The 14,784-nt window shown below is 39.2% G+C and overlaps 1 protein-coding gene across 3 annotated transcripts; it reads left to right on the top strand.

Moving 5' to 3' along the window:
* The first annotated feature begins 7,470 nt into the window (after nucleotides 1–7,470).
* On the top strand, nucleotides 7,471–14,728 carry tmem150c (transmembrane protein 150C). Of its 3 annotated transcripts, none has more exons than XM_035391713.1 (9): nucleotides 7,471–7,588; nucleotides 8,056–8,178; nucleotides 10,218–10,306; nucleotides 10,771–10,824; nucleotides 11,048–11,080; nucleotides 11,180–11,247; nucleotides 11,562–11,689; nucleotides 12,410–12,587; nucleotides 12,840–14,728. In XM_035391713.1, exons 3-9 carry the CDS (start codon nucleotides 10,233–10,235, stop codon nucleotides 13,046–13,048), a joined length of 744 nt encoding a protein of 247 aa, XP_035247604.1. In that variant the 5' UTR covers nucleotides 7,471–7,588; nucleotides 8,056–8,178; nucleotides 10,218–10,232; the 3' UTR covers nucleotides 13,049–14,728. The 3 variants fall into 3 exon arrangements, with proteins under 3 accessions (XP_035247604.1, XP_035247603.1, XP_035247605.1); XM_035391714.1 differs by having other exon boundaries at nucleotides 7,483–7,588; nucleotides 8,094–8,178; XM_035391712.1 differs by having other exon boundaries at nucleotides 7,477–8,178.
* The last annotated feature ends 56 nt before the right edge of the window (nucleotides 14,729–14,784 follow it).

The raw sequence follows: 14,784 nt of genomic DNA on the forward strand, positions 1-14,784 counted from the left end.
TGTGGCATCTAGTGTATCCTAGCAACTAAACCCTTGATCCCTCAGCTCTGTTCCACTTAATTTTCACAGACAGGAGTTCTGACATGTGCAGCTGATGCTTTGGCCACACCTTGTACAGTCTCTGAGGAGAACAATGTCAATGTCACATGTCCCTTGGTCACATTGCCCTGCTGGTTGCCTCTCTCCTCCCCCAGAGCCATTAAATTTTGCCACTTTAGGCGCTATGATACCTTGTGTGCGTCCTCGTGACCTACTTACTTTGATGTACCACTGGCTTGCACTGGCCTGCCATTTATGTGAGGACTGAAATGGAATCCAAGGCACAGTTTTGCTTTGATTTCCAGTCTAGAGAGGATTCCAAGGAGAAATGACTTAAGTGTGCAACAGATACAACAAATGCGACCACTGGACCATGTGGTACTTTGATATGTCTCACTGCCCTTTCAACAGTGGGGTTGCAGTACACTCATAAAGGCCAAATTGTCAGCCAGGAATAGATTGGGTCAATAACTTACCTTTTTACAGTGTGTTTTTGACAATTGACCTTCATGCTAACTGGCCTTGTTTTCAGGAAATTGGCCTTTGTATCTCAGAGACAGAATCGACAGGGAGAATTAAAGTGGTTTAAAGAACTTCAGCACTGAAGTCGCTTTGACTGTCATGTGTAAATGCTCTCTTGGGCTTGTTCTTCAGGATAGTCAGACCAGACTGTGCCAGTGTGTGTCAGAAGCCTGTTTGTGAGCAAAACTCACTCTTGCCAAGCGCAAAAGTACTATGGGGAGTCACACAGTAAAACAACTGCATAGTGTAGTTCATATCTGCATTAATACAACTAAATGGGCACTGACATACCCCAGCTACAGACTGATTTCATGTTGCTCCTACGAAGAGGGCGATCTGTATGACTCTCTGCTGCTCTTCCACTCACTACCAACAAAGTGGACACCATCATTATCCCCTACTCTTTCTTACACACTTCCTTCCCTCTGCTGTTGACTCATGGCCCTTACATGTTATCCCCTGCCCGCCACCGTCATGGAGCCCTATAGAGTATGCAGTGATTGACTGTACGCAGCGGCAGTGTGTTTCATACAGGAATTATCAAGCATTGGGAACATTGTGGATTCATTTAATATACTCTAGTACAGATGAACGCATTGCTATTTCAATGCACTAGACTTAGCCTGTATTCTTCTCACAGAGGACAAGCAGACATTGACTCTGATAAGATCTAATTGGGGTCAGAGAAATCCACTTAAATGGTGGACATGAAGCATTATTCTTATTCAGTTCAGCTGGGGGGCAATGCCCCCGTATAAGGCTCCCGTCTGCTGCATTGTGCTCGGTAATGGACTATGATCCAGCTGTTCTGGCATCTTTTCTCACCGTCAAGTCACTTTTTTAAAGAGTATGGCGCAAAACATATCGCTGGTGCAAAGAGGTGCCTCCCAAATGGTGTCAACTGAGAGCTTGCAGCTTGCATGGGTGCCTGCGCCGATGCAAGAGACCTGTGTGAGAAGGTTCAAGAAACACAACTGAAATCACTTCTGCGCATGTGGTGTCACAACTAGCATCAGCGGTTTGTACGTTTTAGGAGAGTTCTAGACTGCGGGGGCACGCATTGCTTTTACTCCAGGGGAAGGTTGTTCCTCTGCCCGCCATAAAGTGACAAAGACATATGGTGGTCAGTTCCGCAGCAGAAATGCAAGTCATTGGGTAGCAGTGAGTCTGTCATGATGGATAACTTGCAGCCCAACTGAATATGCAGAAGGCGCCAGGAGACAGAGAGGTCCAGTGAGCACAATCCCTCATCAAGACATCCAATACATTATGAAATACAAGCATTACTTGGCTGTTCTGGACATTCAATTTTTCCACTTCTCTTTATAAAATACATGCCTGTGTCACAGGCTGTACCTGTAATGTTTTGAAGAGTTACATTTCGAGAACCAAGCACTGCAGATTCTTTTAACACGAAGCTTCTCAAAGGATTTCGATAAGAGTTAATAACGAAAATTGGAAGCCTGGGGGGTATAAGAATGACTGACGCACTTAGATCACATGTCAAGTTAGCATGGGGTGTTTGTACTGTCTTTACTTAATTTATATGACGTGGCGCCTGTTTCATCAACTCAGCTTATAGCGCACAAAGGACATCTTGGTGCAGATAACCATTTTTCTCTCTCCTCCTTTGTAATGTGGCCAACTACCTTCTTCTCTCAGGCCAGTCTCAGGTATATACGTGTATATGACTGTAAGTTAAGTCTGGATAAGCTACAGAAAATAACCAAACAATGTAGGATGGGGGCTTTCCTCACAAAATGAAAATGTCCGCAAATATTGAAAAAATATACTAAAAGCATCAGCATGAGACATTCATACACCCTTCACACTTTTCTGTGGCTGAATGATCAATGATGTAGCTTCCATGGGTAGCTCAAAGCATTGTAGAAAACATAATATGTTTGCGCTTGTTCTTCCAAAGCCATTATTAGAATGATTTACCAAATGATCATGCAGTATGTCTGCTGCGTTTTCTGCGTTATGATAATAATGAAAGTTTATGGTTTCTCTCATCTTGTCACTGGTGTATGATCCTTTAACTGTGTCCAGGTTGCATGGTGAAAGATGTTATTGGGTCCTGTTGACGACACGAGCGTAATAAAAATGAAGGCCTGCTTTGAAGATGGTCAGAAAGGACAGCAATGAGACAGAACTATAAAGCAGCGTGATTAAAAAATTCTCATATTTTGCTGATCATGAAGTTGTCCCCAACATGTAAATGGTCTCTGCTCATATATGCCATTCTGGATCTGTTCTTTGTCCCTCTCTCCAGTAGAATAAAAAATCTCAGATTGCATAAAATCAACTGCAGCTGCATACATACAGCAGGTCAGTAACCACAAAAATAAAAAAACTGTTGGACTGTTCTGGGATTTTCTTTGTATTCTTTCACAAAGTATTTCTACCCCGAAGTGCTTTGTGATTGACAGACGTAAGTTTTGTTTTTTGCTAGCACTTTTTTCTGCTGTAGCTATAAGTTAATTTTGAAGAACAAGACATTTATTATTCATAAATCAGAATTGCTGACAAAAAAACTAAAAACATTTTGACTTTCTTTTCTCTCAACTAAACATCTCATAAAAAATGAAAATAAAAAAGACGGAAAGTATTTCTACCTGTTGTTAGGGTCAGATTTTCTATGCAGTTATAATGGTTGGTTTTCTTTGTGTGTATGCTTGTGTGTGTGTGTATTTCCTCTTTCTACTTATCATGGTTTTGTTAATGTCATGGTTAAAATGTAATCATAATTATTGCTTTTAAATCTGTTAATTCTCATAGCTTATTATCCAAATGTGATGGTGGTTTAACTGACTATACTGACTGTAGAAATATCATTTGGTCTATTGGTCAAGGTTAGTCAGACTTTAAACAGGGAAAATTTCATGATTCAAGAGTAGATATCACTGGGTGTACCATACCCAGCAAAACCCCAAAACATGTAAATGGAGCTTTATTATAAAGTACACCAAAACATCACGGTGTACTTTATAATAAAGCAAAACAACTATTACTGTCCTTACATTAGGACAGAGAAGCACAGGCAACATTTAATATTGATCTGATGATTCAATACAAATGCCTGCAGTATGACAAGAAATTGCTATTGAAATAAAAAAAATAAAACATGTAAACATTTATTGTAGTTATTCTAAGGGAGTAACCTGGTTTCCAGTTTTCCCCCCAAATGCTGTTATCAGACAGAGATGCAGTTAGAGAGAATTTCATGGGTCTAGTTCAGAAACCGTTTGTATGGGCACTGGTGTTGCGTAGAGGTTAGGGAAAGGGGTTTGCAGGATTTACTCCACGGTTGTCTTTTTGAGCAAGGTCCTTACCTCAATTGCTTCTGCTATGGGTAATGTGTAAACTGTAAGCTTGTAAGTCAACATGGTAAAGGGTGTTTACAAGGAAAATGCATGCAATGTGCGGGGCTCTACTGTAAAATAACATGGTAAAACCAAAATATGACTTCATACAGCAGATGCTTTCTATATCATTGTATTTGCATAAATGCCATGGCTGTAGTGTAGAATTTTAAAGATTTTAAAATAAATTGTTCCCAATGTTAAAAAGTTGTTCTCTAATGTATCTGTTCATTCATTTATTCATTCTCATTTTATCTCGTTAAATTGGCACTGCTGGAGAGATTCTTCACATAATATAGATCCAACAGAATTGCCAGGCTGATGTTCCTTTGCAACATGAACTCATTAGTAAAAGCAGAGCCTTATGATTCTACCAGACAACACATAAATACATATCCATATTGCTTACTCATTCACACTGAATGATCACATGCATGTTATTCTTATGATAGGCCCACAATGGTTCTGAAAAGCACCTACAATTTAGACTGGCCTATTCATATACAGACTTGGTTTTCCTGCATTGGCAAGAAATATTCATGATTACATAATAAATATGTCACCACCAGAATGCATAGTCAAAACAATACCACTCACATTACTATCATACCAATCGCGTCACTATCGTCCATGTACCATCCGGTTCATGTGTATATTACAATTCTAATTGACAATGGTATAGCCTAATTTGAATAAATATTCACGGCATATATTAGTATAATTAGCAGCTTCGTGCATCAACGCAACAAAGGCTAACATTTATTTGGGACCTAAAAGAGACACTGTGTAGGGTAATTGGAATGTATTGTGGAAAATTCCCCTTAAAAAAAAAAGACAGGCCTATATAGTTACTGCGTTTATAGTCATAACTAGACCGTTCATTTTCATCTACACTGGCTAGAATGAATCTCGCTGCTGCTGAGATGCACAGTTGAATCTTGTCTGCACCCGGGCGTTGATTGTGCATCAAATACATCGATTGTGACCATGTGTTAATGCAGTCCTGTGTGACTTTCAGGAATGAATGTGCACCTATTAGATGAAGTGGAGACGGGTTTTTACAAACAGGAAGAACGAAGTTCAGAGCGCAGCAGTGGGATTGCTGAAGGCTTTTCAAAGCGAGGTTATACCGATCACCATAGAATGTAGAAAAAACGACTGATATTCGATTTTCAAACATTCGACAATGGGGAAATCTAGGGACCGTCGAACAAGTACATAACTGCAAAACGTGGAAACTTCATAACTTACTGCTAATTTGTGTCAACGTTTCAAATCAATTTGAAATGTTTATTTGCTCACTGGCCTACAAATGAACACGTGCACTTTAAATGGAAAAAAAACAATTTGAAATTGGCAACAAAAATATTTTTATTTATGTTTTCTAATAGTGAAATGCAGTCCCCCTGATTTTTACTTTTTTTTTTTTTTGATCTCTCTCGGTATCATGTTTTTGGTATCTCTTTGTACCATTTGTATTGTTTTCCATTTTCTCCTCTGTAATATTTTTAAATTCCTTATTTTTATTTTTGCTGCATCACTTGTATGAAATGTGCTCTATACTGTAAATAAAATTTGAAATTTGAATTGGACATATGTTCAAATGAACACAACTTTTAATCAATAGCACTGAGCATATATATATATATGTTACGTTTGCTTCATTTTATGTTTTTTGGAAAAAAAATCCTGCCTTATGACAATGTATTGATATTGATATTTCAAAATATTGATTTTGGTCCTGAGAGAGCTATTGTTTTTCCTCAATGACTCTCTCATTTTCACAAGTTAGAGAGTTTTATCCCTGACTACATAATCACCTTTCATAAACTTACACACACACACACACAAAAACTTCTTACAATATAGCCACATATGCAGTCCAGGGCAGCTTTAAAAATTTTTGCTCAATAGCACTCTCGTTTATGAAGATAAAGCCTTGGGGCAAAAATTATTTTCATCTTTGACCATGCAGTCCACTTTCACAACCTTTATTTTTGTGGAAAGAATCCTACATTATGGCCAAATATGCAAACTGGGCCCAGTTTTGACTGGTTTTTGCGAAACAGTTTTCCCAGTTTTCAGGATAGAGGTTTGGGGTCAGGTTTATTTTTATCCCTGTCTTTCCACTCACCGTTCAAAACCTTTCTTTTAAGGAAGAAAAATCCCTACATTATGGCCGATATGCAGTCTGTGTCTAATGTTTACTGTTTTTTGCTCAATAGCTTTATCAGTTTTCAAAGCAGAACCCTGGGATCAACTATATTTTCAGCCCTGTCCATGCAGTCACATTTGACAACCTTTCTTTTTGGGAAAAAATATATTCATTGTAGCCAAATATGCAGTATGGGAGCACTGGGATCAAGTTAATTTTCATCCCATTCAGATGTTTGAACAATGAGTCAGATTATCCTATAGTGCTAGGAGAAGAAGTGAATTCAATAAGATCAATGTCCTATTCTTTTGACACCTTGATTAGTGACAACCAAAGACTTTACAATAAAAAAAAGTCTGCACCCCATCATTTCCTCTCCATAAAACCAAAAGGACAGTAGTGTGCAGGAGAGACTCTTCTACCAAAAATTTCCCCTTTTAACAAGTCTTTTGTCTGCCATTCTCTAACACTCTGAGTGAGACAGAGTCACTGGGACAAGCCTGCCTTACTTGCTCTTACAGGGAAAGTCCCTGCATCACCACTTCACAGCTCTTTACCTTCTACTTAGCAACCCATCTCTTCATTCTCCCCCCCCCCCCCCCTCAATTTAACTCCACTTGTGTTTTCAACCAGTTACACCGTGTGCATGTACTCAGTGCCCAAATGTCCCAACAGTATGAAAATAAACTTGATCCCTGGGCTTTACTTTGAAAACTGACAGAGCTATTGAGCAAAAACTGTAAAAATTGGGCCCAGACTGCATATTTGAATGTAATGTAGGGATGTTTTCCCTAAAAGAGAGGTGATGAAAGGTGACTGCAAGGTTGGGGATGAAAATAAACGTGACCCCAAATCTCTATCCTGAAAACTGGGAAAACTATTGAGCAAAAACTGTAAGAATTGGGTCCAGACTACATATGTGCCTATATTGTAAGGAGTTTTTCTTAAAAAGAGAGGTTGTGAATGGTGGTCAGGGATAAAAATTTAAATGATACCAGGGCTCAAACTTACAAAATGAGAGAGTAATTGAGTAAAAACAATAGCTCTCTCAGGGACAAGATCAATGTTTCAACATATATCAATATATATACATTATCAATACATTATCATATGGCAGGACTGTTCTTTCTACAATATAAACATAACATAAATATAAGCTCAGTGCCATTGATAAGTTACATTTTGTATATAGTATGGAACTGAATTTCACCATTAGAAAATATAAATAAAATATATTGTGTCAGCTATTATAAATAAGTTTTATATTTTAAACACTGCACGTGTTCTTTTATAGACCGTTGAATAAAATAAAATTGCTTTGAAATGTTAATGCAAAGTAACAAGTAATGAATTTTCAGCGTTTTGCAGTTACGCACTTGTGTGCCGGTCCCTAAATCCTTCCGCGCTTCCGAAAGCAATTGCTGATATTTTACGTGTGTCTCGCCGTAGTTTTTCCTTTTCACTTAGAACCAAAAGCAATGCTATGCAAAACTAACAACTGTGAAACGTAAGTTCACTTCTTTCCTGTCAAATACAAGGAGTCTGGAAAACACTGATGGCGCAAATAAAGGTTTATTGAAATTTACCATCGCCGAATGTCTGAATATCAATCTCACGTAACCTCGGTGGCTTATAATATTACGAGAGAAAAGGTAGCCTCCATTTCACAGGTTTTGCGGCGAACAATGGCCAACATAAAATGCAATACGCGATACTACACGACAATAAGCATTTTGTCTATACTGAATCGATCTCTGAATTTAAATTCCCTATAAATAAATGTATTGACGGTAAGTGTATTGCTAACATGAGACTGATTAGGCTATTGAATAAGAGCGGCGTGGTCTCGAAGTGCTGTACGTGTAGCCTAAATTGGCATAAATTCGAAAGAAATTTGTAGACTGCCTTTGTATTTGATTTCAACAAAAGGAAACTTTGTCATTTGGATACCTTTTGAGTTATATGCGTCTGCAGAATGAAAGAATGATGGGCGTTGTACACCTGCCAAAAAGGTTAGGCCTGGTCTCTGTCTGACTTGCACTTGGAAAAGGAGTTACCACGCATTTTTCTCTGCAAACTTCGGCCTCATTTCACAAGGTAAGTTAAGCAATGTGAAATTTTGTGTAGGCTATAATAATAACAATAATCATCACTGCAACCATCGTGACCATCATTCTTCTCGTCCTAATAAATGAAATATGTACATAATATAGTCTACTATTCTACTCTTGTGTATAGGATGAAAATTAATTTATGCAACGAAGATTTTATGCACCTTCAAAATGAGCGACTTTATGTTCTTTTTTCTTTTTATTTTATTTATTTTTATTAACCTTTATTTATACAGGGTTGGTTGACTGAGCGTTTATGCTCAGTCGACCAACCTGCATGTCTTTTTAAAAAAATGATTTTTGGATGTGGAGTGTGTAGCTGTCTAGCTGATTACATGAATGACAACCTCCCCTCCCCATCTTCCCTTCTTATTTGCCCTCTTCAACCCCATCACTCGCTGTTTGCACTGATGGCGAGTTCAGCCGGTCCTCGTCAACTCGTAAAGTCTGACATTTACTAGCGGTAAACTGAGTCAACCAGTTGTGACGTATGACTGACCCCACCCTGCTGTTAACTGCTGCTGGAAAATAGCAACAATGTACCAAGTTAATGGTAACTTTCATTTATTTATGTATCACAATGTGTTTAAGTAGAGGTTCCAAGTTTGGTGAGGGCATGAGATTTATTCCGTTTTCGGGTGGTTTATGTACTTTTTGTAGGCCCTAATTTCAAGACACAGAGTTTATTCTTGACTGCCATTATTTACGTCTTGCAGTTGGCGATCTCATCGGTCCAGCTTCTTGACATCTCAGCGGATGTCACTTACCAGTCGCCGATGACCACCCGAACATAAACGGCTCATATATACAATTTGGCCACGTGCTATTTTTTCCGACTTTACAAGTTTACGAAACCGGCCGAAGTCATTATGAGACTGGGCGCACAGATTTCTAGCTAAACCCACTGTGAGCGAATCCTAGTGCAACAGTGGAGCTGTCTAGTAGTCTGGGGTGCTGAAAATACAGATTCAAAGTTTTTGTCACCCTGGTGAATATTGTCTTATTGTTAGAATTACGAAACTAACATTTAAGAATATGTATTCCGATATATATAATTATTGTAGCTATTTTTGTTGTGATAGGTCAAACATACCTGTGCAGCTTAAATCACAGATCTGTAGTTCCATAGAGTACCATGCGCCAAATACACCGCTAAGGAGAGCACAAATTCATTATTGCTTATTATTATTATTATTTCCAGATTTATTGGCTGAATCGTGAAGCTACATTTTAGGGTGTGGCAGATCTGAATGCACACAAGCCACCATTAATTATACCGTTTTAACAGGTTACCGCTCTGAAAAATAGCCCAAGGAAACAAGCAATAGAAGACCCCTAAATGCTGTACATATTAAAATATTATGCTTACATAATTCATTATAATTAAAAATAAGAATCCCAATTTAAATCTACAAATTTGTTGATATGTTAGTTGAACAATAAACTGGTGGATCAAGTCTACCCCAACTCCATATTGGATTTTAGATGTATGAGCTTTTTAAATATACAAATTAGACAGAAATTACATACAGAAACAGAAATCACACACTCACATGTGACTGTAAATTCACAAATTAGACAAAAAAAAAAGACATGCAATAGAAATTATAAGACTCAGAACCTAGTATGCCAGACATTGCTAGAGAGTTAGCTTCAGACTTAAGTTCCACTGGAACAAAAGAAAATCTTGTAGATAACTACCTCCAAAACTAAACTGACTTTCCACAGCTGTTATAAATACTTCACTGCAGGGACTGAGGATATTGACCCTGATTGAATGATGCCGAGTTTTAGAAAGATTGAAAAGGGGTCTGTTTAAGTATACCGCAAAAATAACAAATTTCACTCTTTTGGAGGGCACTGTTTTTTGCAACTTTGACTGTCAGCTTGGTAATGATCAGACAAGGAAACTTACAAGGGGTTGTGATGGGAGCTTGAATAAGAGAAATGGTTTTCTTCATGAACTGCGGAGGAGTTCTGGGTAGAGACCAAGCAAAGCATGCATCTGCACTTTGTGTTTTAAAGGAAACAGCATCAGACATGAGGAAGTGCAGTCCCTGGATGTTTCTCCCCATCGTGTTCTCTGTCTTCACGGCAGCCGGGCTGTGGGTTGTGTGAGTTATGCCGCTACGACACTCGGCTCCCACTCTGTGCTTCCACCTATGGCCTGCTGTCACTGCTCAGGCATTAGCTAGTTACCATTAGTTACTGTTTAGCCCACATTATAGCGCTATGTTTCCCTGTCTGACAGGCTTAATGGCAGGCAGTGTGCCAGGATGGATACATGCATAGCTATGTCATATCTGTTTGGTCTTTATAGAACTGACCTTTAACAGTTTAGTGGTTATACTCTGTTGAGTTTGTGTATATCTGGTCAGCGCCCGTTTAGTTAAGTACCATAAGTACAATACTTGTATGTTGATATTTTAAAACTTAGGCACAAGGCTACAGGTCATTAAGCCAGTGACAAATCTGCCACATTATTTTCACTGAAGAGCCCTTGTGAGGTTTATTTTCATATGTTTTCTCTGAAAATGGATTTGAATTTTTCTCTGAATATTCTAAATGTTGTTTTCAGATACTTTATTGCTGTTGAAGATGAAAAAATAACACCACTAAATTCAGAATACAGGTAAGCTGGATTTGTTGTTGTGAGAGAGAATAGATTCCCTGGTGTGTCCATCTGTGTAGTTCTCTGGCTCTTAGAAATGGTGTCCTGTACACTGTGTTCGGAAAAAACATGGCCTTTACAGGCTCCAGTTGGTGACCTCAAAAAAAGACCATTAGCTAATGATATCATTTCACGACATTGTTTATCTTTGTCTTACTGCTACATATATTCTAATTTCTTCTAGGCGATCAGGACCAAAATCCCCTCCGTATATAAGGTAAAGTTCAGCACAGCATAGTATCGTGATTAATTAAGCCCATTTGTACTTCACTTTGTAAGAAGAAAATACGTTACTGCTGTATTTTATCCCCCTCAGCATTGCAGGGAATGCCCCACCGGCCAGCTGTGTTTTCAGTCAGGTTGTGAACATGGCGGCCTTCGTAGGTATGGATGATTGCCCTTGTGAATGTAAAAAGACTGAACTAAAAATGGCACAGAGGAAAATAAACATAAGACAAGGTGAAGGGTTCAAAAGGTGTACAATAGGTTTAAGGGAAGAGTAGGATTGAAAAAATTAAAATGGAGGGCAATAGAGTAAAATACAATACAAACGCAGGGTATCACACACAGGAGAAACAGATGGGGTCACATGAGATATCCCCTCTCCCACCCTATGCACAAATACACAGACACACACCCCTTTTAGATTAGTTTCTGGTGAAGAAAACAGCAGAAATGAAATCTCCTCTGCTTTTTAGGCTTCATCATCGGTGTGCTGCGATACCTGCAGCTGAAGGCCAGGGTGCACAAGCCCTGGCTCAACATCGGCAGTCTGGTGGCCTTGTCCTTGGCTTGCTTCGGGATGACGCTGGTGGGCAACTTCCAGGTACAAAGTCCTCTTTATTAAATACAGTAGCGGTAGCAGAGTTGGTACTCAGTGCAGCACAAGGCCTCAGCTGCAAACCTCACCGTCTCCCCTGACACTGTTGCTGTGCTGGTTTTCATTTTTCTACATTTTTATGGTGCATTTACCAGTTCAGATTGAGGTGTTGAAATTAGTCCGTTTTCAACATTAAGTTCATAACATTGATACATATTATGTTGTCAACGCAAAATAATCCACTTTCAATAAGGCCATGTTGTTTGTAGATCTGAGAAAATATGTTTATGTATCACTTTTATGTTAACAAAAATCTCTAGTCAGTGTTTCTCTAGTCAGTAACAAAAATCTCTAGTCAGTGTTTCTCTAGTCAGATGTGCGCTGATGTTTTTTAAAACAGGGCAATAGTTGGCCTCATATTGTTATTAGAATTATAGTAATTCTGTAATAAGATTTTAATTCATAATACCTAAAAGTGCAAAAACAACAAATAGCACAATGGGTGACGGAACTTAAGCATAACCAAGCAATCCCAATTAATATACAGTTGTACGAGGATACTGTACTTATTGCAGGAAAAAGTTAATTCTTTTCTGATCTTAACGTATGTTGATTGTGGCCATTGTGTTTCCTGTCTTTCTGAAAAGTGTCTTTGTGACTGTGTCTCTGTAAAAAGCACTATACAAGTCAATTGAATTCAATTCAGCATGTCTGCCTTTTCTCCAGCTTTCAAATGATGAGGAGCTCCACAACATTGGCACATCCATGACCTTTGGCCTCGGCACCCTCTTCTGCTGGGTGCAGTCAGTCATTACACTAAAGGTCAACATGAGGAACGAGGGCAGGAAGGTTGGGATCCCACGCTTCCTGCTGTCTGGAGCAGTCACATCCTGCATGCTGCTGTGTATCCTTCCACTGTAAGACCCTCGGACACTCCCACACGCACACACGGGCACACATACACATGCACACACACTCGCATGTATGTACACACAAACGCACGCACATGCATGCACGCACGCACAGTTATCTTCTTCCACCGTCTAACACATGTACACATGCACGCACACGCACACTGCCTGTGTGTTTGTGTGTATCAGTGTGTATATGTGTGTGTGTGTATCCACACTTAGCTGTCCTTGACCGCACTCCTCAGACTTCGCTCTGATGGCACAGCGGCTGCACATGCATGCGGCCCGGGCACAGTGGGCCCTGGTCATGTTCTTCCTGGGCTTCCTCGCCACCTTCGCCGTCGAGTTCCGTCACTACCGCTTTGAGATCGTCTGCAGTGACGACCAGGACCCCCCTCTCAGCCTGTCTGAAACCTTCTCTGAAATCTCAGAGTACCAGTCTGATCAGCTGTAGGGTATCCTAGAGCTTATAAAGCTTTTTTGGGGTCACCCTCGCAATGAGTACTATGACAAGCTGCCTGGCTTCCTGCCTATCCCACACAAGGAGGCTATCACAAATGCATGTCTGCTTGTGGAATGTAATATCCCTGGAACATTTTCTGTCAGCTAGAAACCTCAATAGAGGCCATCAAACACATTTGAGAGCACAAGGAGGCAGAGGCTGCTGGTTTTGCAGTTATGAAAATGAACAGCAATGATTTTATGGTGCATGTATCTTTACCCTTCACCCCCAAGGGTTTTGGCTCAGTGTGCGCACGTGTGTCTGTGTGTGCGCGTGTGTTTGTGTGTGTGTGTGTGTGTGTGTGTATGTGTCTGTGTGCTTCTGTCTCTCTGTGTAACAGTGTCTTTCCACTAGTTTGAGCCATCAAATGGGTGAGGGCCTACAATCTTTAATTGCACTTAATTTTATGGAAAAGGGATACGAACATTTTGATTTTGATCCTGCATATTTACAATACATTATCTTGACATCAAGCTCCTCATGGGTGTTACTGTGGAAAGTTCGCTGGACACCTTCAATAAAAACAATTAAAAATATGCATCTGCAATAATTGACTATGTTGTACTTTGTTATAGTATGGATTGTCTGTTCGATGAAAACTGTAACATGATGAGCCTGTTACTCCCATTTCTCCATTATGAGGTACAAGCTATTTCTTGTGTTCTGTGTAACCTCTATTATGCCCTCTGTATTATAGATGCCAAAACATTGTTAGAGTATGGGAATGATGCATTAATAGAATTTTCACTGTTTGAATAACTTAGGACTTTTGTATTTGTCACCTGTGTCAGCCTACCTCTGCTTTAGAGTTTAGAATCAGCTTCTGAAAAAGGGAATTCACAATTCACAACTTATCTGATTGTTTTGTTGTCAGTCTGCAAGGGTCATGTCTCGTGTTACTCTTATACTGATAATACTGTGTTTTATACGACAAAACTTAAGATCAGTGGGACCCAATCGTGCCATGGAGGGCCGAGAGTATGCAGGTTTTCATTCCAACCAATCACTGCACCTGCTGATTTCACTAATTATCACACCTTCTACCAGTAGGACCTAATTAGTGAAATCAGCAGGTGAAGCAATCGGTAGGAATGAAAACCTGTATACTGTACAGCACTTTATGCCACATGATTTGGCACCACTGCTAAGGATTTCATGACTGCTTTAGAATTTTAAGTGTACCAATATGGAGTTTCTCATATGTAAATTTGTTTGGGTTTGAAGTGCCTCTCCTTCCATAAGGTAGATACTCTCCAGTGTGTGCATTTGAGTAGAAAAGTATCGTTGTGGAAAATTGTGCATTCATTATCTTTGTGGACATTGTTTTTTTTTTTGGGGGGGGGTCCTAGATACTTTCTGTCTTGATAGTTTGAATTTCTGTCTTGTTCGCAGCTGTGTTCTTTCATCGAGGGCATGGTTGTAGCCTTTTAGAAATTGTTGAAATTGTTTGGTCAAGAACTGTCTTCTGTCATAGCCCTCACAATTCCCCATTTTGAAGTCTGTAATTAATGAGTACAATTCAACAAAACTGTCTTGAATGCCTCTTAATTTCCTGTTAAAGTGTGATAGTGAGGTGCTTTGTTATGCATGTTGCATGTACTTTTTGGTATTAAACCATTTTACAAATTCCTATTTTAAACTCTTAAACTTATTTAAAATGAAAAATATAATCCCATACATTGACAGAA

Source organism: Anguilla anguilla, chromosome 14 (assembly GCF_013347855.1).
Source record: "Anguilla anguilla isolate fAngAng1 chromosome 14, fAngAng1.pri, whole genome shotgun sequence".
Classification (NCBI taxonomy): Eukaryota; Metazoa; Chordata; class Actinopteri; order Anguilliformes; family Anguillidae; genus Anguilla; species Anguilla anguilla.